Consider the following 24,250-nt stretch of genomic DNA (forward strand, 5'->3'; position numbering starts at 1 on the left):
CTGTAAATGTCTCTTGGAAGCTGATAAGCTGTTCAAGGTAAACTGCAGGCTTCTGCCTAATCCTGAGATTAAACATAACCACCCAGAAGACAGCAAGAGATAATTGGAGGGGGGGGGAGGGGGAGACAAGCAGGAGAGGAAGAGAGGAGGAGAAAGTGAGATCCTCTCCTGAGATATTAAGAGGACATACAGAAGGCTCAAGGTTATTTGTAAAGGAATTACACAAAACACACAAGGGCTTGTTATGATGAAGAATTTCCTCAGATAATGCAGTGGTTGTTGTAGTTGTTAAAGACAAAATTTAGCAGGGATTTGTTTGATGTAAAGCATACAGCTCCCACATCATGACTGATGATTTTTATATATTATCCGCATCTTGTCCTTGAAGCAGAGGGTCTCACAAGGTTACATCCAGGTTCTTTGTGCATGCTGGCTTAGGTTCATCTCACTGGCTTTCTGCTGGATATGGGAAGACAGTAGATTTCCCAAGAGTGAAGCAGGGGACTGAGCCAGCTTCTCTCTGATCTGTGTTTTGCTACCTGCTGACCAACCAAATGAGGGAACTTAACCCTTCTGTTTATGAAACAGAGTTAACACTAATCTTCTAGGAAATACGAGTGCCTTAATTATGGACAAATAGTGTGTGATGCCTCTAGAGTCTTCAATTATACCCAAGGCAGAATTACTGAAGATGAATTGTCTTCATGAGTCAGTCCAATACACTTGAAAAAAGCAGCCTCGGTTCTTGATGTATAAGTTCTTCTTGATTTTTTTTTCATCAGTGACACTTTAGTTTTCTCCCTGTGAAATATTTTAAGGTCTTGTGTTTCTTAAAGCTTGTCTGTATTTTTTAACCATTATCAATGGGATATTACCTCTCCCAACTTTACTTTATTTAATTTATAATGCACTAGACAAGAAGGAGAATATAAGTTTAGATGATCTAATAGCAGCATCAGTGGGGAAATTAAGAGAAGGCTATCCTTTATTCAGCCGAAATGTGCACTGACATTTTAAATAATATGTAATATTCTGATTATTAGTTCTCTTGATCTCAGTGATACAAAGTCTAATGCTGATTGGACATTAACAAGGCAAACTTAAAAGTAGAACTACCTAGGATGTCTGAGCCATTGCAACAAGTTCTTCCTTTCTAAGTTTGTACTTACCCCTGCACATTACCCCTGCACAGCTAATATCGTACTACTGCACTGATTTCCAAATGTTTGGTAACTGAGACTTATTAGAGAAAATCACTAGTTCTCTGTACTTTGTAGAGCCTGGCTCCTCCCCCACAAATTTGCTCTCTCTCTTGCAGAGTGATTTTGATATCTCATTCCCTCTTCTTTCCACCCCTCACCCCCCCTCAAAAAATCTGTTTTTTTGCCTTCTTATGCCCTTTATCAATCCCTTACTTCCCTCAGACTCAAGGCAGTTATCATCTCCTCACTTCTGAAAACTTACTTCTGAAACCAAGGTAACAATAAGAAGTTTGGCTGACTCTGGTTGTCTCCATGAATAGGCACATGGATCCTGTGCTGGACTATTTGGAGTCATTAATGAGACACATTGCTTGATCTGCAAGCTGAAGGGATTTTGTCGTGGTACTGCCAGATCCCACTGCGGTCTTAATATTTTCCTATCCAAATGCCCTTGTGAGTGGGTAATGAGTAAGGAAGAAGAGCACTGAATTTTGATTAGACCTCTGGGCTGAATGTGATCCCCAGGCTTCTTGTCATACACGTTTTTTTGGGTTTTGACTTTTCATATTGTTCTCATTTTGTAGGACTTAAATGAGCTCTCAGATGGTTCCTATCAGCATGAATTGGAGACAGCATATGAAGTGCCTTTGACAGATTTACTGCATTTCATAATGAGCCTAAAACATATAAAAAGACAGGGTTAATAAAACAGAATTGGAGAAGCACATTTTGAAGGCAGTACTGTGACATATGTTGAAAGATCTGCCAAGAGGGATGATTAAAGCATGACAAGTTGATGAAATCAAGAGTTGATTGTAGCTTGTCACTGCAGGGCCATAACATTTATAATATATTTATAATATATTTATAAGGTTGAAAAACTGATAAATATGGCTACATGATATGAACACTCAAGGTTTGGTCCCCTATATCCACTGACGTAAACGTACACACATTAAGTCACAAGCAAACAAACCTACTGTGGAATTTGTGCAAGAACACCCATATTAATGCATGTATGTCATACTGGATGATGAGATTGGATCTGGCATTATATAAAAGTTACATAAATGTTGCCATGATGCTCAGAGTTTAACTTCTGTGTACTTCATGTTTTGCTTTCCTACACAATGAAGCTGTGGTTCATTTCCAATTTGCCCCATTCTCAAAGAATTTCATGGAAATGCTGTAGAGCTTCTTTGTCTTCCAAATTCTGTCTTTGAAGACAGAGAAAAGGAAAGACAGAAAACAAAAAAAAAAAAGTGGTTATATTGTGTCTTCCAGTACACATTGCTCCTATTGCAGTTTTGTTTCTCAAAACTGATCCAGGCTCTTGTGACACACTGCATTCAGTCTGAGTGAGCTGTAGGCTTACCTTCAGCAAGTACCTCAAGCCCATGTGAGTGGCAGTCTGTCAAACTGGAATTTCTGTCAGCTTGGCATTAAGAAAGAAGGAAATGCATGGGTTTTTATGAAGACCTGTAAGGTAACCAAGCAAAACAAACAGGACAGTATAATTTAACAGCAGTAGGAATGAAAGAAGGAGTTTACCTAAGGAAGGATACACACAGAATAATATCTTCATGCAGGTAGCCATGATCATCTAATTTCCACCCAGGGTCCCATAGATAGTCCTTGAGATGTGTGAAAGAGTGGAGAAGAAATAAGAAGCATTCTACTGTGGCAGTCTTTTTTACTGCTTAGTAACAGTCACGTAAAAGGTTGTTCTAACATGTAAATACATGCCACAGAGGCAATACTAGTTTTAATTTAGCCTAAATACCTTATCTTGTTTATACCCTGGATAAAGAAAATACCACCAGAAAGTGCTGACCATTTGAGGAAAACTTTTTGTCAGTGCTGTCCAAAAGAACAGATATATATATATTATATTGCTGCATGCTATTAGTTGAATTAGTGTAGCAATATTCTTACATCTGCCTGAATCAGACTGGATGTCCAATATGTCAAATCTACAGGTGATTACCAAATACATCAGAAGAAAATTTGCTTTAGTGGTCAAAATGACACTTCTGTCCAATTGTCCTGGATTTGAGATCTTTTCTTTTCTGTTCTCCCAGTCTGTTTGTTCATCTAATCAAGCTTCTTGAGCCTAAGAGCAACCAAGTGTCTGATGCTCCAGAGAATTACAGTAACCCACCTTGGCAACAACAAAAATATGCCACAAACGATGTCATTCCTAAGAAATTGCCCTATTATTATGCTTAGTTTGTGATCTGAAATATGAGGTCACATAAGCTGTGTGTTTATATCATGTCTACAGTCATTACATTTATATTACTCAGTTGGAAAGCAAATGTTTCCTTTTTTCCCCTCATTAATTTATCCACAGAGACATGATTATGTGGAAATACTCCCACTTCTTCTCCAGCTGGAATTTCATAGAAGCTACTCTGCTGTATTGTGACCACGTTGCTCAGCCAAGTTTAAAGGATGACAAAACAAAACCTAGGCAGTTTAGTGGCATCTGTAATTTTTCTCCATTTCTATTATTCTTTTTCCATTTATGATCTGACCTTGATTCTCAAATATCAATTCTTTTCTCTTAGCTTAGTCCTATGGACTAGGATTCTTTTTAAGATAAATTCTTGCAACACAAAGTGAATGCTTATGCAAAGTTCTATTAACCTTTTACAATGGTAGTATGGCATATACTATAACTCATGAAGAAATGAGTTTAAGATTCCTCAATCGTAGGCTTGCTCTATGTCAGAATGATCACTTAAAGTATGCCAAGATATAGCGTCCACAAGGCACTGATGCATCTTTCTGCCTAGTTGTTCTCACCCTTGTGGTATCTGATGTAAGACCCCTGGGCCGAGGGAACTCCCTAAATACTGGCATTGCATTCTTATACTACAACAAGCCTTTGAGTCCCAGCCCCTGAGATACAATGGTGCAAAACAGATTGCAGCCATGTTGTTTTTTCCTTGTATTTCTTTGACATCCAGAACATTTCTTTCTAAAATCATCACTATGCCATTTTCCATTAATAGTGATTACATACTGAGAGATATAGGTATATCCTGGTAGCTTGGTCTTGCTAACAATTCCGTGCCAAAATATACAGCTACTCATAAGCATGTGTATCCTAGCTGTCTGAATCCTCAGATATTATGAACTGTTCTCGTCTGTTTGTGTCCACTAGTCCATGATTGTATGAGTGTCCAAGTACCAAACATAAGCATTATCACCAAAGATTTCTGATACATTTCTCCTTTGCTGGTCTAAGATCGTAATGGCTTGGGTTGGGAGGGACCTTAAAGATCATCTAGCTCCAACCCCCCTGCCATGGGCAGGGACATCTTCCACTAGACTACATTGCTCAGAGCCCCATCCAACCAATTAGTACTGACCCAGTCATTTGATGGTACGTAAAATGTAGCTGTATAATGTAGTGCAGAGAAATATGGAGACTAAACAGAATCCTGCTAGACAGTGTAGTGCAGTGAGATCCCAGACATCAATATATTTACATTTCTCTCCTAGGATAGTTCTGTTTCAGTTCCCTGGTCAAACAGAGTTGTTTATAATATATTTTCTTTCTTCTCTCTCTGACTCTCCCTCTGTCCCTGTCTTTCTTCCATCCACACGTGTGCACAGTAAGAATGAGCAAACAAACAACTGGCCTGAGGGATCAGAGGCTTGAACAACAACTTTGTGCTTTTCTGATCACAATGCCTGCAGAAAGAATAGTGCCAGCTGTAATCCCAGGTTGATATGGTGACATGCAGTGACAGAAGGGGCTCACATATCCACATCAGCCTTCTCCCTGCTCACCGAAGGCACTGGAAAGCACAAAATCATTAGATTTCAATGCTGTGGACTGAAACAGAGCAACTGTATGAAAGGATGGTCAGAAATGGAAGGGGCCAGTCATAGAGCTTGGAGCCAGAAGTTCCCAAATCCCAGCCTTGGCTTTAGAGATGCCCTTCCCTGTGGTCTTGGGTAACGTTTTTATCACTCTGTGGCTCAGTTTTCCAATTAGTAAACTGGAGATAAAGCACCGATTGACCTTATCTTGGAGGGCTTAAATGGCAAATATTCTACAATTCACTGAGTATGAAAATCTTTCTGGGCCAATGAATTTGTATCTTTGTCACTTACTGAGCAGCTTCCCTATGGTCAGCACTGTATTCATGGGAAAGGAGTGTACCTGCTCTACTTGTATATTCAACTCCCCATATTATCTCTCTGATAGTACATGCACAGGGAAATGAGATCCAGAAACATCTGAAGGTTTCTAGTGGAGCCAACCCAGCTCCATCACTGCCAGCACTAGGGGAGAGACTGCAAGTCCTGCTGAAACTGATCCAATTCCCACGTAGATACTGGAGTTCCTGTTGGCACCTTCCAACAAGGAGTCTTAGTTTTAGTGTAATGCCTGATAAACATAAAGAGGAGCCCTTCTTGAATGGGGAGCACGGAACACTGAGCCCCAAGTGGTTCTGCAGGAATCAGTGCTCTTTCTGATCATACAGCCATGCTGACTGTGTCAGACCTAAGCTAGCTGTCTACCTCAGTGCTCTTTTGCAAGGGTGTGATAGTGAGCCACTGACTCTTCATGGAGCAGGTATAAAGCCACACATTTTCTTACCTTAGACCATGCAATGCAAAGGCAGTTATACTGTTTTCAGTCTCACATTGCTCCTGGAAGCAAAATAGTTGCCCTCTTGTAGCTCCAATGCCTAGCCCAGAATATGTAATCTAGATTCAGTGTATCTCTGTCCTGTTTTTGCATAATACAGAAAACAGATAAGCAACCTCTAGATAAATGGGAATTAATAGAATTTAAAGTGTCAATACAAATGAAGTGCTTTTGGCATTTGGTTATTGATTCTTGTTCCCACTGGGCTATATAAATCACATCATGACCTTTCACAAGGGAATCAAAGAAGTAGGATGTGGGGACAGTAGCAGTGGATTTTATTCTGATCTCTGTTTGATATTTCCTTCTGCAGAATGAAATTTGTTCTTGTTTAAAATGGAAAGATCAATATGTAGTTTTAGTTGTTTTTTAATAGTCACTTTAGCCTTGGCTACCTGATATGGTGCTTAATTTGGATCTGGTCAGTGAAAAAACCCAATTATTTACACATTCCTTACAAAACATCTCAGCCATCTAGTAACCTAGACACCCAAATTCTTTCATATTTTCACAAAGGTTTAACTATTAACTGCTTTCTCTATACTGTACACTAATACAGTTTTCCAATATAGCTCAAATGAGAACTAAAGCAGACTGCTTTTATTTCATGCCCATGGCCTCAGCCTCTATAGGGCTGAAATGATTCATATAATCTGCACATAAAAAATAAGACTTGACACACATTTTTTGCACTACTTTTTTTTTCTTCTGCATACTTGAAAAAGTTTGATTAACCTTCTTCCACTTCACTAGTCTGAGTTTTCTTTTGTTTTGTGAAAGACACCTGCATACAGTGCAATCAGGTGAATTATTTGTTCTGTTTAGTGGTAGAGCTTAAGGAAGAAGCAGAGAGGCTAAGGAGTATTAGGGAAAGTGAAAGGGAAATAGACTGGTGGAGTCACACCCTTTCCCCCCCCCACAAGAAGTTCAGCAGGAGTCACAGCAGCCCTGCCCCTCCTGCCATCAAGCAATGGAACAGACCAAGTAGATGGGGGAAAACGAAAACAGGTCCCTGGTCAGAGAGGTAAAAGAATCCCCTCCCAACCCTCATCACCCCCCCAGGTGCCCTTAAAGAACAGATATGAGGCCCTGGACCCAGAGAGTCAGGCAAATGACACTCAGGAAAAAGATCTATCTGGAGTGTCTCCTGGTTACACCCCATCTATTAGGCGTAACACAATAACCGCAGCTATTAAGAAAGAAAGAAGAGTAGTTGTAGTCGCCGATTCCCTTCTGAGGGGAACTGATGGTCCTATATGCTGACTGGACCCATCCCATAGGAAAGTCTGCTGCCTTCCTGGGGCTGGGTTGAGGGATAGTAGCAGGAAACTCCCTGAGCTAATTTTGGCCCTCTAATTATACTCCTGACAAAGCTGGCAGCCCACGGCTTGGACAGGGGCACTCTGTGCTGGGTTAGGAACTGGCTGGAGGGCCAGGCCCAGAGAGTGGTGGTGAACGGTGCTGCATCCACTTGGTGGCTGGTCACTGGTGGTGTCCCCCAGGGATCAGTGTTGGGCCCAGTCCTGTTTAATATGTTTATTGATGATCTGGATGAGGGAATCGAGTCCATCATCAGCAGATTTGCAGATGACAGCAAGTTGGTGGCGAGTGTCGATCAGCTGGAAGGCAGGAGGGCTCTGCAGAGGGACCTGAACAGGCTGGATAAATGGGCTGAATCCAATGGTATGATGTTTAACAAGACCAAGTTCAGGGTCCTGCACTTTGACCACAACAACGCCCTACAGCACTACAGGCTGGGGACGGAGTGGCTGGAGGGCAACTAGGCGGAGAGGGACCTGGGTTTTCTAATCAACAGGAAGCTGAACATGAGCCAGCAGTGTGCCCAGGTGGCCAAGAAGGCCAATGGCATCCTGGCCTGGATCAGGAACAGTGTGGCCAACAGGTCCAGGGAAGTGATTCTTCCCCTGTACTCAGTGCTGGAGAGGCCGCACTTTGAGTACTGTGTCCAGTTCTGGGCCCCTCAGTTCAGGAAGGATATTGAGGTGCTGGAGAGCGTTCAAAGAAGGGCAACAAGGCTGGTGAAGGGACTGGAGCACAGACCCTCTGAGGAGTGGCTGAGGGAGCTGGGGTTGTTCAGCCTGGAGAAGAGGAGGCTCAGGGGAGACCTCATCACTCTCTACAACTACCTGAGAGGAGATTGGAGTGAGGCTGAGGTCAGTCTCTTCTCCCAGGCAACCAGCAGTAGGACAAGAGAGCACAGTCTTAAGCTGTGCCAGGGGAGATTTAGGTTAGACATTAGAAAGAAATTCTTTGCAGAGAGAGTGATCAGACATTGGAATGGGCTGGACAGGGAGGAGCTGGAGTCACTATCCCTGGAGGTATTTAAGAAGAGACTGGATGTGGCACTTAGTGCCATAGTCTAGTTGACAGGGTGGTGTTGAGTCATGAGTTGGACTCGATGATCTCAGAGGTGTTTTCCAACCTGGTTGATTCTGTGATTCTATAGTGCTTCTGTGTTAGAATTATCGAGGGTAAGGCACTCATTTTCTTGTATCCAAAACAGGATTGAAAGACTAATTAAAGGGAGGTCGAAATGTTACTGATCTTGTCCTGGGGTACAGCAGTGAATTAGATGACTTCTCCAAGTCTTCCTTAGTCTTACTAATGTTGTGGTAGCCCATGTTGCCTATAACTTCTGGACAGACATTTAAATTCCTGTCTCCTAGTTTGCCTATGAATTGCCCGATGATTTTGGACTGAATGGTGCTTTGCTTTGAATTAGGGCCCCAAGTTTTTTAGGCTAAAAAAGATCAGATAAAATAGAGTGGCAGCAGTGTAAAGTTTTTGGTTGAGGCTCTAGAAACTTGGAAAGAACTCCAGTTGCCTGAGCAGCTTTTGCTGTTGTAGCCTTGCTTGCTAATTCTCTCTCTTATTTTTAGTACTTATGTTACCAAGACCTTGTTGTCTCTTGTCATTAGGGCAGTGAGCTGAGGAGAGTTGCAGTGTGAAGGTCAGCTTTTAACTCCAATCCACAGTGAGATGAACGGAAGGAAAGGTGTTGCTTCCAGCAAACAATATGATGAGAGGGAATTGAAGATAAATTCAAGGGCATCCAGGACTAAGGGGAAAATGAGGACAATAAATAAAATGAGAATTCAACAGCAAAAGATGCAACTTCATTGCACAGTGAAGACAGAGGAAAAATATAATATACAAGAACTGAAGCAAAACTGAACAATGTCTATTCTTGAATCCCATCAAATGAAGTAAAATCCCAAGTTTGAGTTAATCTTCTATAGCACCCCTTGTTACACAAGGCAAAATTGAAGGTTTGCAAGAATTTGTAAAGGGACAGACAGTTTGTGGTAGTTAGAAAGATTCCAGATCACCTGCCTCATAGTTATTTCTGTTAGCTTCATGGCCATCCTGTTTCATTTCTGTATGAGCCACATGTGTGTTTCAGATTTGGACTATTTTCAAGTGTTTTCTAAAAGCCACTGTAAGTGGAGATTTTTAATGTGTTTTGATTTTAATGCAACCATTCCTTATGTTACATAACATAAACCACAATATGGTCTTACAGTAACACAGCAAAATAAACAGCTATATATAAACAGACCTGATGCTAAAACATGGTTGTAGTGTTTTTATTCCTTTATGATTTATGGAATAAGGTTCTAGTCCTACTAATATACTCTAGTCCTTTATTAATAGACTTGTCTCAATTTTCTGGTCGAATACAAAATATGAACAAGTGGTAGTTGTACTTTGTAGATTTAAAATAAAATATGTACTTAATGGTATGTGAAAATGAGGCAATTCAGTATACTGTAATTTTTAAGCACAGCTGCCTGAAAACAGAAGTGGTTAAAGAGGTTCAGTATGTGCCAATCACAAACACACTTCAGAAACTTTTGTGCCCTTTATTAGATATTAGGGGAAAATGATAGCTTATACAGGATGCATGCAAGTTTTTTTTTCCAGGGCACACAAGCATCAGCTGTAGGAGTTTTGGGGCTGAATTCAACTGAACCAGTTTATGTCAGTAGAGGATTTAGCCTTCAAAGGTAAACTTTGCATGCTGTAGCAAACTGCTTCTCTCCCATGATGTCAATTAAGTGTATATCAATCTGAGTGAAACTATGGGCATCCATAGAAACTCAAGGGGATCTGGCTTTAAAGGCTGCTGAGTGAACTGAGCTACCAAACACTGTTTACAAGCCCTTCTCCTACTGAAATTCCACCTACAATATGTGAAAAAAGATAGAATCATTTTAAACCTTTAACACTGATATCAAGATGTTTTTTAAAATCATTAGCATCACTGTAGCACCTTTCATCTAATAACTGCTCATTAGATAAAATGTTTCATTCTTTTTAGAGACTTAGAAGCAATGAAGAAAATGTTGCTGCTGTGGTGTCTCTTCATAGAACAGCCTTTGACAGTAATTTAGGGCAGACGAGTGTTTTCTGTGGTATTCTTTCTAGCATCTTCACAGACTTTTATTAGGCTGGATTAATATTCCACGTGAAAGTGAGTACTTTCTTTCTGCCCAGTGAAATTTGCTGGAACCTTTTAGATTTTCTCTTTCACACTCAAGAAAAAGTAAATCATCATGATTTGTATCTAGGCCAAGAAGCAACATCTTTCAGAGCTTCAGTTGCTCTTTTACTTTCTTTGACTTAAGAATCCATTTTAGTTTAGAAATAAGCTTAATGCAATAAAGGTTGTTTGTTTTCTTAAAGAAACCATGAGCAGTATAGCAAAACATCATCCAGCACTGAAGGGTTTTGAAAGAAAATTCTCTTTTGCCCATGAGCAAATTTAAACTGTCTCCCCCTGGACTGTTGCACTGTATCAAAAGTATTTCCTGTGAGAACTGCTAGCAGCAATTAGCAGAAGCAAATTATTTTGATTTTTTTTTCCCATTTTAGTTTGGTCTAAATTGAAGATTATCAAAAGCTAAAGTTCAAAGTGAATCTGATCTATTTATCTGTATAGTCTGTGGAGCAGGGGTACGGAGGGCTTCAGAAAAAAGACAGAAGACTGGCAACTGATCACATTTAGCAAATAGATTCTGATTTTTATAATTGAGATGCCAGGTTTTCTTGGGGGAAAGAGGGAACATCCAAAAAAAAAAATAGAATTCTTGTGCCATATTCCTCTCCAAAGTATTTAGTCCTCAGGAATGTCTGTAGTATTTGAAATATTTTGAATATTCAGGTTAATCAGGATTCGAGAATCCAGAAGATTTCAAAATGTTACCATTAAAACCTTGGAGGTCATAAGAGCCTGGTTGCTTATCAGTTTGTTGGAAAACTTACGACATGCAGCAGAATTTCTATTAATTGTGAATGTAAGTCCTGAATAAGACAAAAGATGTTTTTAAATCCTAGTCTTCCCATTTGGCTTTGCTGTAGAATTTTTACATGAAAAAGAAACAAAAATAGGAGAAAGAATGCATTTATGGGGTATGGTTCTTCAGAAGAAGCTAAGTTGTTGAGCAGATCCTAAGTCATATTGATTTATTATGCAGTTGAAGGAAAAAGGAGGAAACTTATTTTGAATAAGCGGTTCCTGTTGGTACTTGAATCTTATTCTTGAATATTATTCTTAAGCAGCTAGAACCTATGGGAGGAAAAATATTTAGTAAATCACAAGTAGCAAAACTAATCAACACAATTTAACTCTAAAAAATTATATCCTGCAGACCTTTGAGACCCACATTGATTCTGAATGCAGAAGAATTATGGGAGTAAGAGTATTTTCTAAGATAAATTTAAATTACTCTATCCTGTGTATTCTATTCTGAAGTACAACCTTGAATCAGAGCTGGACTCGAAGAGAAAAAAGAAGGGATCTACATTAGTTATGTGAAGGGGTTGTTTGAATATGTGCATCATTCAGCTCTAGAAAGGAGTTGCATCGAGGTCACAAAAGGATTGTTACTGAAAATTTCTGTGCGTGAAGATGGACAAGAACGCCCCTTAATAACATCATGTCTTGGTTATCAGAGGTCCAATTGGCTTACTTCATGTTGAACTTATATTAGTTTGTGTTGCAAACCATGATATTTCGTTTTTGAACTCTCATATCAAATGCTGTGTTTATTTTTTAAAAGTCAGTATTAATTTAGTAATTGTATTGTTATAGCGGTTATATTTAATGGCTATCCTCAGCAATTAACAATGAAAAAATTGTTCTTTAACTCACTGTGGTAACTGGGTATATGACTGAACACATTCTCATGCACATGTTTTATAAATCATTCTTACTTATGTCTGAAATAAAATTTAAAAACAAAACAAATAGATCAGAAACTAATGTTGCAATTTAAACCTATTTGAATTTTCTAACGCCCTTCAATTTTTCATAGCTTTTAAAGGTATGATTTTTATATATATTTTAATCTTACTGAATATATCTGCATAATAATAAGAATAATAAAATTAAATTAAACCTGATTTAAAAAAAAAAAACCAGTTTTTAAAGATGTGGTGGGGAATAGTTGTCGTTTCTGTCTTTCTTGAAGGTCTAGAGTTATATTATAAGAAATCCATTTTTCATTGTCATGTCTTCTTTGATTGTCCCACTTCGTTTTTTACCTTGATTTTGTTGGTCTATTCTTGTCAAATGCCCTACTTCTGAGAAATTTCAGTCCTCTACATTTTTTCCCTTCTACAGTCAGCCTTCCACATCGAGAAAGAAGCACTCCATGCTGGCTTACTCTGGGGTTCCTTTGAACTTCCTTTATTCTGAAAAAGATCTCATTGCCTCCAGTAAAAGGTTACTTATGTACATACCAAATGAAGCCAGTGGAGTTTTTTGTTGCTAGGAAATAGTGTTATAGAATTTTTTGGGGACTATGGAAAATGTGCTTACCCATCAATATTATATCAATGCACTCATCTAACCAGTAGTCCTAACTCAGTCCACTCTATAAAGTGGGGAATAACCTCCATTTCTACTGAAATTATCTTTCTCTATCACATACAATATAGATGTAGTAGTAGCCTCTCTGTAAGTGTTCAAGTCTAGGTTGACAGAGAAATTTAGGTCTTTAAGGGCCATTGAAATGCCTCCTGAGTATCTTTCAGGACCTAGTACTCCTTTCTTATTAGACACACTGCAACAGAACAAAAATATCCTAAAGGAGATGCAGATTGTTTATGATTGCATTTACGAGACTTAGCTGGTTTGGTGAGCATGGATAAGTGTGTTGAGAAAAGGTCTTGTGGATAAACTGAGTGCCTTGTTAACTGATCTTAAAAAAGAAATAGGTTTTGTAGTGAGCTTGACTTAATTTTGTTTCTGTTCTCCCCAAACCAGAGGGTCTGCTTCCTTGTCCAGTGAGTAAAAACTTCCCCTAGGCTTAAATGATGGGAGAACTTGCAGGAAAGGAAGATGTCCTTTAGGTTAAGAAAGTGGAAAAACAACTGATCTGCATGACCTCAAATTAGTCATCAGCGTATTATGAATAAACAGATAAAATATCATTGTTTTGTTAATATTACTGTCTCTTTAGCTTTAGGTAGGGTTTTTTGTTTGATTTTGTTGTTTATATTACCTCAACTGCTCTTTATCAATTTTTTTCTTGGACCCTGCACTGAATATGATTCAAATTTTCTGTTTAGGAATCTGTATTCATAGAAGTACAGAACTGACTTTTTGTTGGTGCTGATATGAATTATGAGAGCTGGGAATGTACTTAAGGTAACTTAATGTCTGTGAGTGACCCCAAGCCACCACAGTACATTATTTAAAATGATTTTATAAACTACTGATAGAGAGCATTTTCAATATTTTATCTTTTCCTTCAAGTTTATCCAAGTAACCAATTGTATATGGCAGGCATCTGAGGTGCAACAGAGAAATCGGAACATTAGTGTGTGTCAGCTGGTGCTTAATTAGATATTTCTATGATGGGGAACAGCAGTTTCCTGCAATTAATCTGTTACAAGAACAGTAAAAAGTAGATGACTTTCCAGGAAAGTAATAACGAATTGAGCCAGTAAAGCTATTCTTAAATGTTTTTGCTTTGTTTTACTGATTGCCCCAAATAAGCAGCAAGGCTCCTAAATGTTCATCTTTATAGTTGGAGATACTAACCCAAATCTGAATTGCTGTTTTCTTTACCGCTGATCTTACAGAGATATAGATGATGATTAAGCTTAGGTTGATTCATGTGAATCCTTTTGGGATTGTAGCTGGTGGGTTGCTATAATGCCTCTCACCTGTTTCAGAAAGCAGTAACAAGATACTGCTGGAGAGCATGGCTGTAGTCAGCAGGTGCTTCATGCAGACTGGCAGCATTTCTGAGCAACAGTGATGCAGTAAGGATTATTGAACACATGAGATTTACTAGGAATATTCCTTGCAGAATGGAGTTGTCTTTATTGGTCTGTCTACATTAAAAAAAGATTACAGCATCTGTTTCAGAAAGTCAAATATATATATGAAGCCACATTAGTTATTTATATGTGGGACTTTAAAGGCAGTATTGCAAATTGTGCAGAGCAGTTGCTGACTCTTGGTCTCCTGTTTATTTGAAACACGTATTGGAGCACAACTGATCACTGAACTTCTGTTCATGGTAGCATTCCTTCTGTAAGCTGGGGGCTTACTCCTTTTTCTACAGTATTATAATGATGCTTGTAAAAGATGCACTCTTTTTATGCCTATCCGACTGAAAAGTTTTTGTAAAAATAATAATTAAAGCAAAAACCAGAATGACTCAGAAAGGGACTGTAGCTGAAGAAAATGAAAAAGCAGAATGATGGCACTTGTTCACTGTCACTCCTAACATCATCAAACTGAGCTGCTGCTTTCTACTAGAGGTTGTCCCAACCCATCTGACCTGCACAATTTTCTAATAGCCAGGGAATTTGGACAGAGGCTTTGTGTGAATCCTTATCCTCTCTGTACAAGTAATAAGAGCTTTTCTCCTAAACACACTTTACTGGATAATTCTATTATCCATCAACATGGAACAATGGAACTGCACTTGCCAGAATTTACATCTTGGCTAATTATTTCTGCTTTTATTAAAATTAGTTTTTAAGCTTCTGCTTTATTCTGGCAACAGGCCCAAGTCTTTGGTAACTGAACACAAGTCTTCACATATCCTTAATTAGCAGCTCTTCCTCTTTTTAAATTTTACTTCCCTTTTTTCCTGTCTGTCTTCCCATTCTTAGGGGTTTTTTAAAACTAATTCTACTATGTTTTTTCAGCATCAATTTCCTCTATTTTCTTCCTTTCTTTTTTCCTGTTTACTGGGTTTGTGGTCCTAACATGTGTCTTCTACTAGTGCGAGAAGGTTTCTACTAACTGTGTGTTTCCGTGACTGACATTTTGTGCCATATCCTTATGCAATCGGATCTAGAGCCTGATCAAAATGTTTTAGCTCGTGGCACTGAGTTCACTCAAGGTCTCACATCACAGACAAATTACACATGCCTTCTAACCAATTTGGATAAACAAACACTCTGAGGAGAATCTGAGATATCTTTTTCATGGGATTTAATTTCTTCGACCTTCCAGAACCTCAGGCGATTGGATGCATAACTATTCTCCACTTTACTAAAGATAAATCTCTCTCTTTTCAAATATGTGTACATACATGCGCACTTATTTATTTGTAGCTAAATAAGGTCATAAAAAAACCAAAAAAATCTAGGATGTTTTAACTATTTCATTGACTTTTCAGATTGTTTTTAAGCTGTTTTTTAAACTTTAAAGGCAACACTGATAGTGAACGGTTCCAAATGGTAAAACAGAAAATCCCCTTCAAATATAACCGGCCTGTAGAGGAGTGGCTGCAGGAAAAAGGTAACAGTCATTAAAACTTTCATTTTAAACTCATTTGATTCTAAACTCTCATTTTTAAAGCCTGCAAATAAATGTTTCTTAAATGATAATCGCCTGCTGCATAAATGACTGTTTTAATTTTCATTATAATTTGTGTCAGCTTCCACCTGCCATATGTTGATAAATCATGCTATAATACATTGCTATTAAAATGCAGTTAAAGGGACGAAAGTCTAAGCTTGCTAAAATAGTAATGACAAAAAAAACAAGCGAAAATTCAGGAGACATTTTCAAAAAAAAAAAACAACAAACAAATGAAGAAGAATGAAGAACAACAACATGTATTATGGCAATTTAACCACTGCATGATTTTCCTACTTTGATTTGGTTTTAAGATACATTTATATATTTATTATCGAAGTTTTGTTAAGAGATTTTTCAAATGTACTTGTTAAACCACTTCCTTTAAGTTCCTTTTTTTCTCATGAGTCTGATTAGCCACTATGGCTATGTATTTCCTAATCATATTAAGATAATTAAACAATTTTAAAAAATGTTGTAAAAACCCCCATTTTTTAATATTTTCATTTAAATTACAGTTAGGGAGACAGAGAAAGATGATTGTTCTGTCTGGAGTACAGTTTGAACCCTCAAATGATGCATTTGTCTAAGTTATGGGTCAAATTTTTCCCTAACATATTCTCAGGCAGTGCTACTTAATTCTGTGGGTTTGCCTGGAGTAATTGGCCTAGTTCAGCAAAAGACTTGTTAACATGAATAAATCCAGAGGGTTTGAATGAAAGTTCTGCACACAGTCCATGACCTGTTGAAGTGAGGCTTGTGTCAGAACAACAATGTTTTCTTGTCAGGAATTTGGAGGGGAAAAAAAGTCTTAGATGTAGAGCTCATTTCAAAGCCTGTTGAAGGTAACAGAATAACTTACTGATTTTGGTACGGTTTGGACTAGGCTCTTGGTAATACAGTGGAGTTTAAGTCAGGAAGCTCTTCTACCTCTTTACTAAATGTGGCATTAAAAAAAAATCATTGTAACTAACTCCTTGCCTTGAAATCTAGAAAAAGCAGAACACAATCTTCTCTTGTTTCCTTTTAATGAAAAGAGTGCTAATAGAAGGGGGTGACCTTTGAACTCAGATCTTGCATTTTCTGTGCTGATTTAGACTATGGTTCTTAACACATCTTCCAAGAAGGAAAACCAATCTTTTGTAGGACTGGAAAAATATAATTTATTTTCTGTTTCAAATTTCTAACCTCAGCTGAATTAACAAATTTGTTTATCCAGTATGAATTAAGGTCAGAGAGGATGTGGCTAAATACACTCAAAATATTTTTATGTGAAGGGCCTGATCCTGCAAAGTGTTATGCACACTCAGTTCCTGTTGACTTCAACAAAAGCTGAAAGTGTTGCTCACTTTTCAGGTTTGGTCTACAATGGTGTAATGTTTATATCTAAAGCTAAAGTATTTTGAAAATAAGGCAAAAATATTTGTATAACCAAAAAAGAAATAGTTTTTTACCACCAGTTTTTTATGAACAGTTAATTCAGCTAATTTTTAAATAAATTTTAAGGTAGCAATAAACAGAAAATGCTTATTGAGTCTCAGTGGGTTGCCCTGTTAATTTACAAGATCAAACTAAAATAGATAAATAAAGTTTAGCACTAAAAAGAGAATAATTTTAGTAAATCTGAATTGCTAAAGTCCCTTTAACACTAAAGACAATGATTGCCTTAATTTTGTTAAAATAGATGCATGTCTAATTCCTTGATGCAATTCATGTGCTTGAGAAACTCACCTTTGTTTTCTTTTCGTTTGGTTTTGAGTTTGCTTTGATTTTTTTTTTCCTTTTTGGTTTTCTACCAAATCTTTTATTTTATGTCACTGCTTCTCCAAGTTTGAGCTTAAAAGCATGCCAAGACACTTCCATTTGTAAGCCATCCTGAAGTTTTGAACTGAAGTCTACCTTTTGTGGATATTGATGCTTTGTTAAAAGACAATCACACATGCACTAGGATCTAAAAGAGGCAGTGTTTGACTGTTCAGACATTCTCAAAGCACTGGATGTTTTTAGGCTAGAAGGGTAGAGCCATGTTTTTACTAAAGTGAAAGGAAATTGTCTTCCCACTTAGTGTGAGGGAATGGTATTGTGTAGTGTAACAGCTGAGATAATATAGTTTTGTTCCTGCGTTCCAAAGTACGTAGACTTTTTCAGCAACTAAGGTACCACTCAAATTAAAAAATTATAAGAATGAGTGATTTATGTAGCTGTTCACCAACCTGCTCATCCATCTGGTCATCCATCTAACAATTAAAGTAACATGGAAACCTTCTATCAGAAGACTTTATAAAGATGATGAGTAAAAGAGTAGCTTGCTATCAAAATGGAGCAAGATGGACTGATGGATGGAGGAGTAGATTCATCAGAGAGGCAGCGTATAAAATAGCTGTCTTGCCCATATGAACTCTTGGCTCAGGTGAGGTAAGATGAAACACTTTTTAATTGACAATTGGTACCACTGCTATGTTATTCATAATAATGAAATAGTTCATTCTTGGATAACACAACATCTTTCTGAAGTGGCATCATTACTGGCTTTGGGGGGCTTTTAAATTTTATAAATTAGTTTAAAATATTTTTAAGAGGAGCCTAGGTTTACAGTCTTGAATTGTATGAGTAATGAGCAAAATATTAAATGCTATTAACTTCACTGAGATTATGTATGTGAATATAAAAAGAAGTATTAGTCTTAGATTGTTCAACTTGAGTAGTCATAAATCCAGCAGATTTCCTTAGCAGAATACCTGGTGTCTGCTAAGGCACAGATGTTACCTGTTCTGCAACTGGATGTGCTAATAAAGACCCAGAAGCATCTCATCAAAAGGACTGATCCCAGAAGTTCTTAATTATTCAAATCTCTCTTACCTGTAAAGTCTCATTGATGTAAGTGGCTGCACTTTTGAAGCAAGAACTATTAGTGTGAATTAGGATTTGCAAGATCAGACCCTTTTCTCTAGTGCTACAGAAAAGTTACACTTCACTAAGATTTCTCTGCAATATTTTTAATTGTAATTCAGTTTTCCAAATGAAGAAGTCAATGAGAGAGCAAACAAAGAAGCAAGAGCCTGAACTATTCAAAATATTTAAAAAACACCTCAGAAACTTAAAATATGGTCATAATTTATCTTTAGTATGACACTAAAATAGCAGTAGGAAGAGTTCTCTGGGGGAAAAAAGGACTGTAATTCTGCAGTCCTTACAGACCTAGTAGAATTTATTAATGTAAACAGTTCCTGAATGAAATTCAGTGGCCAAATAAATTTTACTTAGAGGAAGAAAGGGCTTCCAATCAACATAATCAAAAAATGATTAGAAGAGACATGCGGTGACAGAATTAAGTGTATATTCTCTCAACAGTTATTTTCTCATTCCATATGCATTTCCCTGTTGTCTTTATTCATGTGGATGTACACCATCTTAGAGTGAAGAATGAGGAATTCCAGTAGGTGACTGCAACAAGTGATTGTTCTTTTAGCAAACACAGTTCTAGTAGCAGTGCAGTAATGCTACATGTAGCATTAACTATATGGTGCAGTGCATGAATCCTGGTCTAGAAAACCACTGAACAAACAATGAAGATCCCCCACACAATCCAAGTTCCTTTTTTACTAGAATGGGGTCACCTCCTTGGTGTACACTTTCTTTCAACATTTGAAGACGCAGATGAAGGCCCAGAATTGGAAACATGGCCTTTTTTTTAACCGTAATATACTAACTCCTCATTCTTGAAAATAAAGCAAGAGATATGACAGACATGTCTAAAGCTGTGCTATGATCTTGAGTTAGAATAGATGACACCCTGAGGAGAGTTGTAATCCTCCAGTAAAAGCGAGAGAGCCCCTTTTCTCTCCTGGTTTGGGGAGCTCTCTTACCTGGAGCAGTAAAAATTCTCCATTCTCATTATCTTCCACCTTTTCCCTTTGGCAAAAGATGAACAAAGATTCAGTATTGATTCAAAGGAAGAAATGAATGGAAATGGAAATGGAAATAAACTTTTAACTGTCAGTACCTTCCATCCATTTTCAGGGATAACATCTCAAGATTAGTGAAATAACTCCCAGTTCTTTACTCATCTTACCTCTACTTTTAGGCATTCTTATCATGAGTGAGGTAGGAAGGAGGGAATAGAGGTGAGTGACATGTCTGGGTTCATAGGGGCAGGGACAATATGGACAGAAATATAGTGCTAAAGGGAGGGAACATATTAGAAGAAGGGAAGATGGTGTAGTAAAGATCTTACAGCATATCCATTAAAAAATCGAAAGGAAAACAGGACAGAAAAAGAAAAGCAAACTCTGAGGACATGGTATGGGAAAGGAGTTTGACCTTCTACAGTGTACAGTGCCATTTCCTCTGACTCAGAGAGGAGCTGGGCTGAGAGGCCTGAATATCTTGACAGATACTGTTATTGGATTCTATTTTCCTCATAGACAAGAATAAAGGCTCTGTTTACATTCTGAGGATGTGTGGCTTCAGTGCATGTTTGTTGATGTTTTAATAGACATATGTTGCCTCTGGCAAGTTTAAAACCTCCTGAGATGCAGAATATCGCATCAGGTTTTTCACACTTTCCAGGGGAAGGATACCTTCCATTTTTATTTTTCATTTCTTCATCAATGCAGTTACTCCACCCTGATCAAGTCCTAATTTTTCATTTACAAATCTGTGGCTGAGGAGCACAAGGGATGTGCAGCCCACCTCCACATGTCTGTATGTTACACCTGTCCATACACTGTTACTTAGTTAGCTAGGGCCCTCTTTGGGGACGAGAACTACTTTCAGATACATTTCTTCTCTTGTCCCCGTTCTCTTCCCCGTGGTCCATCCTGTCACCATAAGATGATGCTACACCGCATCACCACTTGACTTCAAGACCCGTCACGACGACCACCAAAATTGGTGAGCTCCCCCTCATATTTTGATCTACTCTAACCACTGGCTGTGAAGGAATGAGCAGTGGGTTATAGCTTGTGCTGTGCTACATGGTGGCATTCTGCACCTCTTATCAGCTTGGACTAGACAGAGAAAATGGCGAGTGAGAACTGGAGAGTGGGAATGGGATGGGAACATGTCCTTTAAACTTCATAAAAATGGGAAAACACAATAAGATATTTGAATGATGATTGACTTGATGCTGCATTGATAATTCTTCTGAGCTCTGTCCAGTCTGATTGTCTGCTAATTCAACAAATTCCAGTGTCATGCCCCTAATCTTCTGAGGAATAGTGAAGTTATAGGCACTACCTTTGCACTTCATGAAGCAATTTATTTCTTAACATGATCAACTAGTGCAGCCTGGGATATAAACAGTATTTATAGGGCAGTCCAGGCTGAATGTGATGTGAGCATCCTGCAAGCCTAGGTGAATTGGCAATTGTTACTAGATTTATTTTTAATAAATACATTTTTTATTACATATGATATTAGACCACTTTTAACACTCAAGGTGTGACCTTGCTAAACCACATAACCTGCATCCGTTTGAATTTCACCATCTGTAAGAGAGGAGTCGCACATTAGACATTCTGGGGCTTAACTGTCTGGAGCGCTGTTATTTTCACTATTTCAAAAGCTTTGCTCTTTCAGAGACATCACAAATGTTTGCATTTGCTGTTTGTTGGGTTTTGATTTGTGAGCCTTCACAACACAAACTTTACAGGTGAAAATTCATGGCTGATAGTGTCGTAAGATTCCTACTCAATCCTTATACCACCATATCAGTTTTTTCTGATGTTTTATTGTCTTCAAGCCACCCCTTAAAACAATTACATTAATAAAAGTATCTCTATGAGTTAATTCTATCCTTTAACAGTCAAAATAGAAGGTTTATTTAAAGGCTAAAGCCTGACAGATACTGTAATCTGAATTGATAGTAGAAAAATGGCCACATAATGAAGTCCTATTTGTAGTTTAAAATGGGTCCATGTCTAAAAGAGTGGGTTCAAATTTCTGAGTCAAAGCTCCTCCAGACTTTTGATGTGTGAGTGGATGTTGAAGTATGGGGGTTTAGGTGTTCTTGCTTTCAGGATAATCTTCCTTATTAATGATCCTTAGGCAGTACATTTCCATACTGTCTCTCTACAGTCATCATAATCACTACCAAAAATAAATCTACTTCTTTTTTGTATGTGATTTCTGGCCAGGGTTCAGTGTAATATGCAAAGTGAAGGAAATGTCTGGCAATAATGTTATTCACCCCCCTTCACTAGGACGACAGTTAACGATCTTCAACACCCAGGCGCAAATAGCCATAGGAGGGAAGGACAGAGGGCGTCTCTTTCAAGGCCAGCTCTCCGGTCTCTATTACAATGGCTTGAAAGTGCTGAACATGGCAGCGGAGAACAACCCCAACATTAAAATCAATGGAAGTGTCCGACTCGTTGGGGAAGTCCCATCCATCTTGGGAACAACACCCACAACCTCTGTGCCACCAGAAATGTCTACTACAGTCATGGAAACCACAACTACGATGGCGACCACTACGACCCGGAAAAATCGTTCGCCGCCCAGCATCCAGGTGAGTCAATTAGTCTTCTGCATTTCCTTGGGTTCTTAATTAGTCTTGCTGCTCACTTGTAAGTTCATGGAAGTCATATTCTCTGAATCAGGTTCCACGTAACTCTTTATTTTAACAATGTTGTGTAGGCTAAATCACAAAAAAATGTTGTCCTCCTGTGTTGATGAACAAACAGCTGGATGAATTGTTATGGCACATGTATGGGGTAATGGGGACATATTTTGCTTTTATTCTAGTGCAACCCCATTTCTGTAACTAGGATTGCCCCACTGTGAGCAAGAACATGCTTTTAACTGTTTCCAGAGTTCCCTATGTGGGGAAATGCATTCTATTCCTAAGAGAGTTACAAAGCTTGGTGGGGGTGGGTGTTGGTTATTTATTAATACGACAGTATGTACTACTGCATTCATAATGAGGAGAAAAGCGATGGAGAATTACTTCCAGTTAGAGTCATTTTTCATTTCCCCTTTATAGCCTTCCTGCAGAGAATTTTGATGGAATGCTATCAAGATCAGTTTCTTGCAAAATGTAGATGTTCCAACCTATTTTGTAAAAATCATTCATACAAAAAGTTAATTTCAGAGGTTCTGACTTAATTTTGTTAATGTAGTTATTTCAACCCTAAATGTGTTGGTTTTGGAACCACTTTTGTAGCAGCCAAAATATGGTACTGACTAGAAATAAACACCTTCAATTGGCTCTCCTTGTCTGTGCAAAGAAAAGAATCCTGTAAATGACCAATCTGAGCTGTGGATGAGATTCTGAAAATTATTTATTTCAGGGATGTACTATCGTGTTATCAACTAGAATGAAACATTTGTTTTGAAATCATTAAAGAGATAGATGGAGCTACTGAAGAGACTGTAACAAAGGGCCTCAAAAATGGTTAAGAGACTGGAGCATTTCTTCTGTGAGAAAAGGCTGAGAGAGCTGAGACTGTTCAGCCTGGAAAAGCAAAGACTCATGGGAGGTCTTATCAGTGTGTACAAATACCTGAAGGAGGAGTATAAAGACAACAGTGGTGCCCAGTGACAAGACCAAAGGCAATGGGCACAACCAAAACACAGGACTTTCCCTCTAAATGTCAGGAAACGTTTTTAATGTGAGGATGACTGAGCATTGGCACAGGTTGCCCAGAGTGGTTGTGGAGTGTTCATATTGGTAAATATTCAAAACTCATATGCACATGGTCCTGGACAACCGGCTCTGGGCGACCCTACTTGAGTAGGGGTTTGGACTAGATGACCTCCAGAGGTTCTTTCCGAGCACAACTATTCTGTGACTCTGACTGCCATAGAATTTACAACTATTAGAGTAATTAATTCATAGCCAAGGTTTAATAGTGCCCCCTTTGGTACTCTGTAAATCCAGATGGAAGCAGGACTGGAATTAATTGAGTTAGTAGCCTCAAAAACCCAATAGATGATTTATAAAGTCTCAGCCAAATGAGGGGAAATTAGCCTGGGTTTGGTCACTGTTTGTCACAAACTTTGAAAGAATTACAGTTCTTTCTCTGCGGTGATTAGTTCTAATTTTAGAAAAAATGTTTGTATGGTTACATCTCCAGAAGTATAAAGTCTGTGGTTCTTATCCTTCCCTCTATAATTTCTAAAGGTAACAGAACTGTGTTTAGCTATAGCAGTGTAACAGAGAGAGCACTGGACCTTTTTGGGCTGGGTCAAGCTGGAAATAACACTGGCTTACTTAAAGAGGAACTCTTTCAGAAAGCTTCCTGCCTAGCCTACATGGCAGCTAACTCAGCCTGCAGAGACCATCGTGTACTGAAAGAGCATCAAGAAGATTTAATAAAGTGTCAAAGTGCTTCTAAAAACATGGTTAGAGCAGCGATTTCCTGGATACACATGCACCACAACAAATGGCCTCATCTCAGCTGATATTAAAGCAATAACTCTTTGACACTTCATGCTACCCGCTGAAAGAGAAATAAAGGTCAATATGTACCTCTATTACAACTTTCTGCATTTCAATATTGGGCCATTTTATTGCTGTCACAGCAC

At 38.3% G+C, this 24,250-nt stretch overlaps 1 protein-coding gene across 27 annotated transcripts in view; it reads left to right on the plus strand.

The window, feature by feature from the left end:
• NRXN3 (neurexin 3) overlaps positions 1 to 24,250 on the plus strand; it is a 935,277-nt gene that overhangs the window by 805,315 nt on the left and 105,712 nt on the right. For 12 of the 27 annotated variants that reach the window (XM_018082450.2, XM_018082453.2, XM_018082458.2 and 9 more), the window contains 3 exons: positions 15,572 to 15,661; positions 20,555 to 20,614; positions 21,925 to 22,232. In XM_018082450.2, the coding sequence (XP_017937939.1) occupies positions 15,572 to 15,661; positions 20,555 to 20,614; positions 21,925 to 22,232 (458 nt within the window). Of the gene's footprint in view, positions 1 to 15,571; positions 15,662 to 20,554; positions 20,615 to 21,924; positions 22,233 to 23,013; positions 23,282 to 24,250 lie in introns of those variants that run through there. The other 15 variants (XM_018082461.3, XM_018082473.2, XM_025896121.1 and 12 more) reach the window with 3 other exon arrangements.

The sequence above is a fragment of the Manacus vitellinus genome, unplaced genomic scaffold (assembly GCF_001715985.3).
Source record: "Manacus vitellinus isolate BGI_N305 unplaced genomic scaffold, ASM171598v3 scaffold_6_pilon, whole genome shotgun sequence".
In the NCBI taxonomy this organism is placed as follows: Eukaryota; Metazoa; Chordata; class Aves; order Passeriformes; family Pipridae; genus Manacus; species Manacus vitellinus.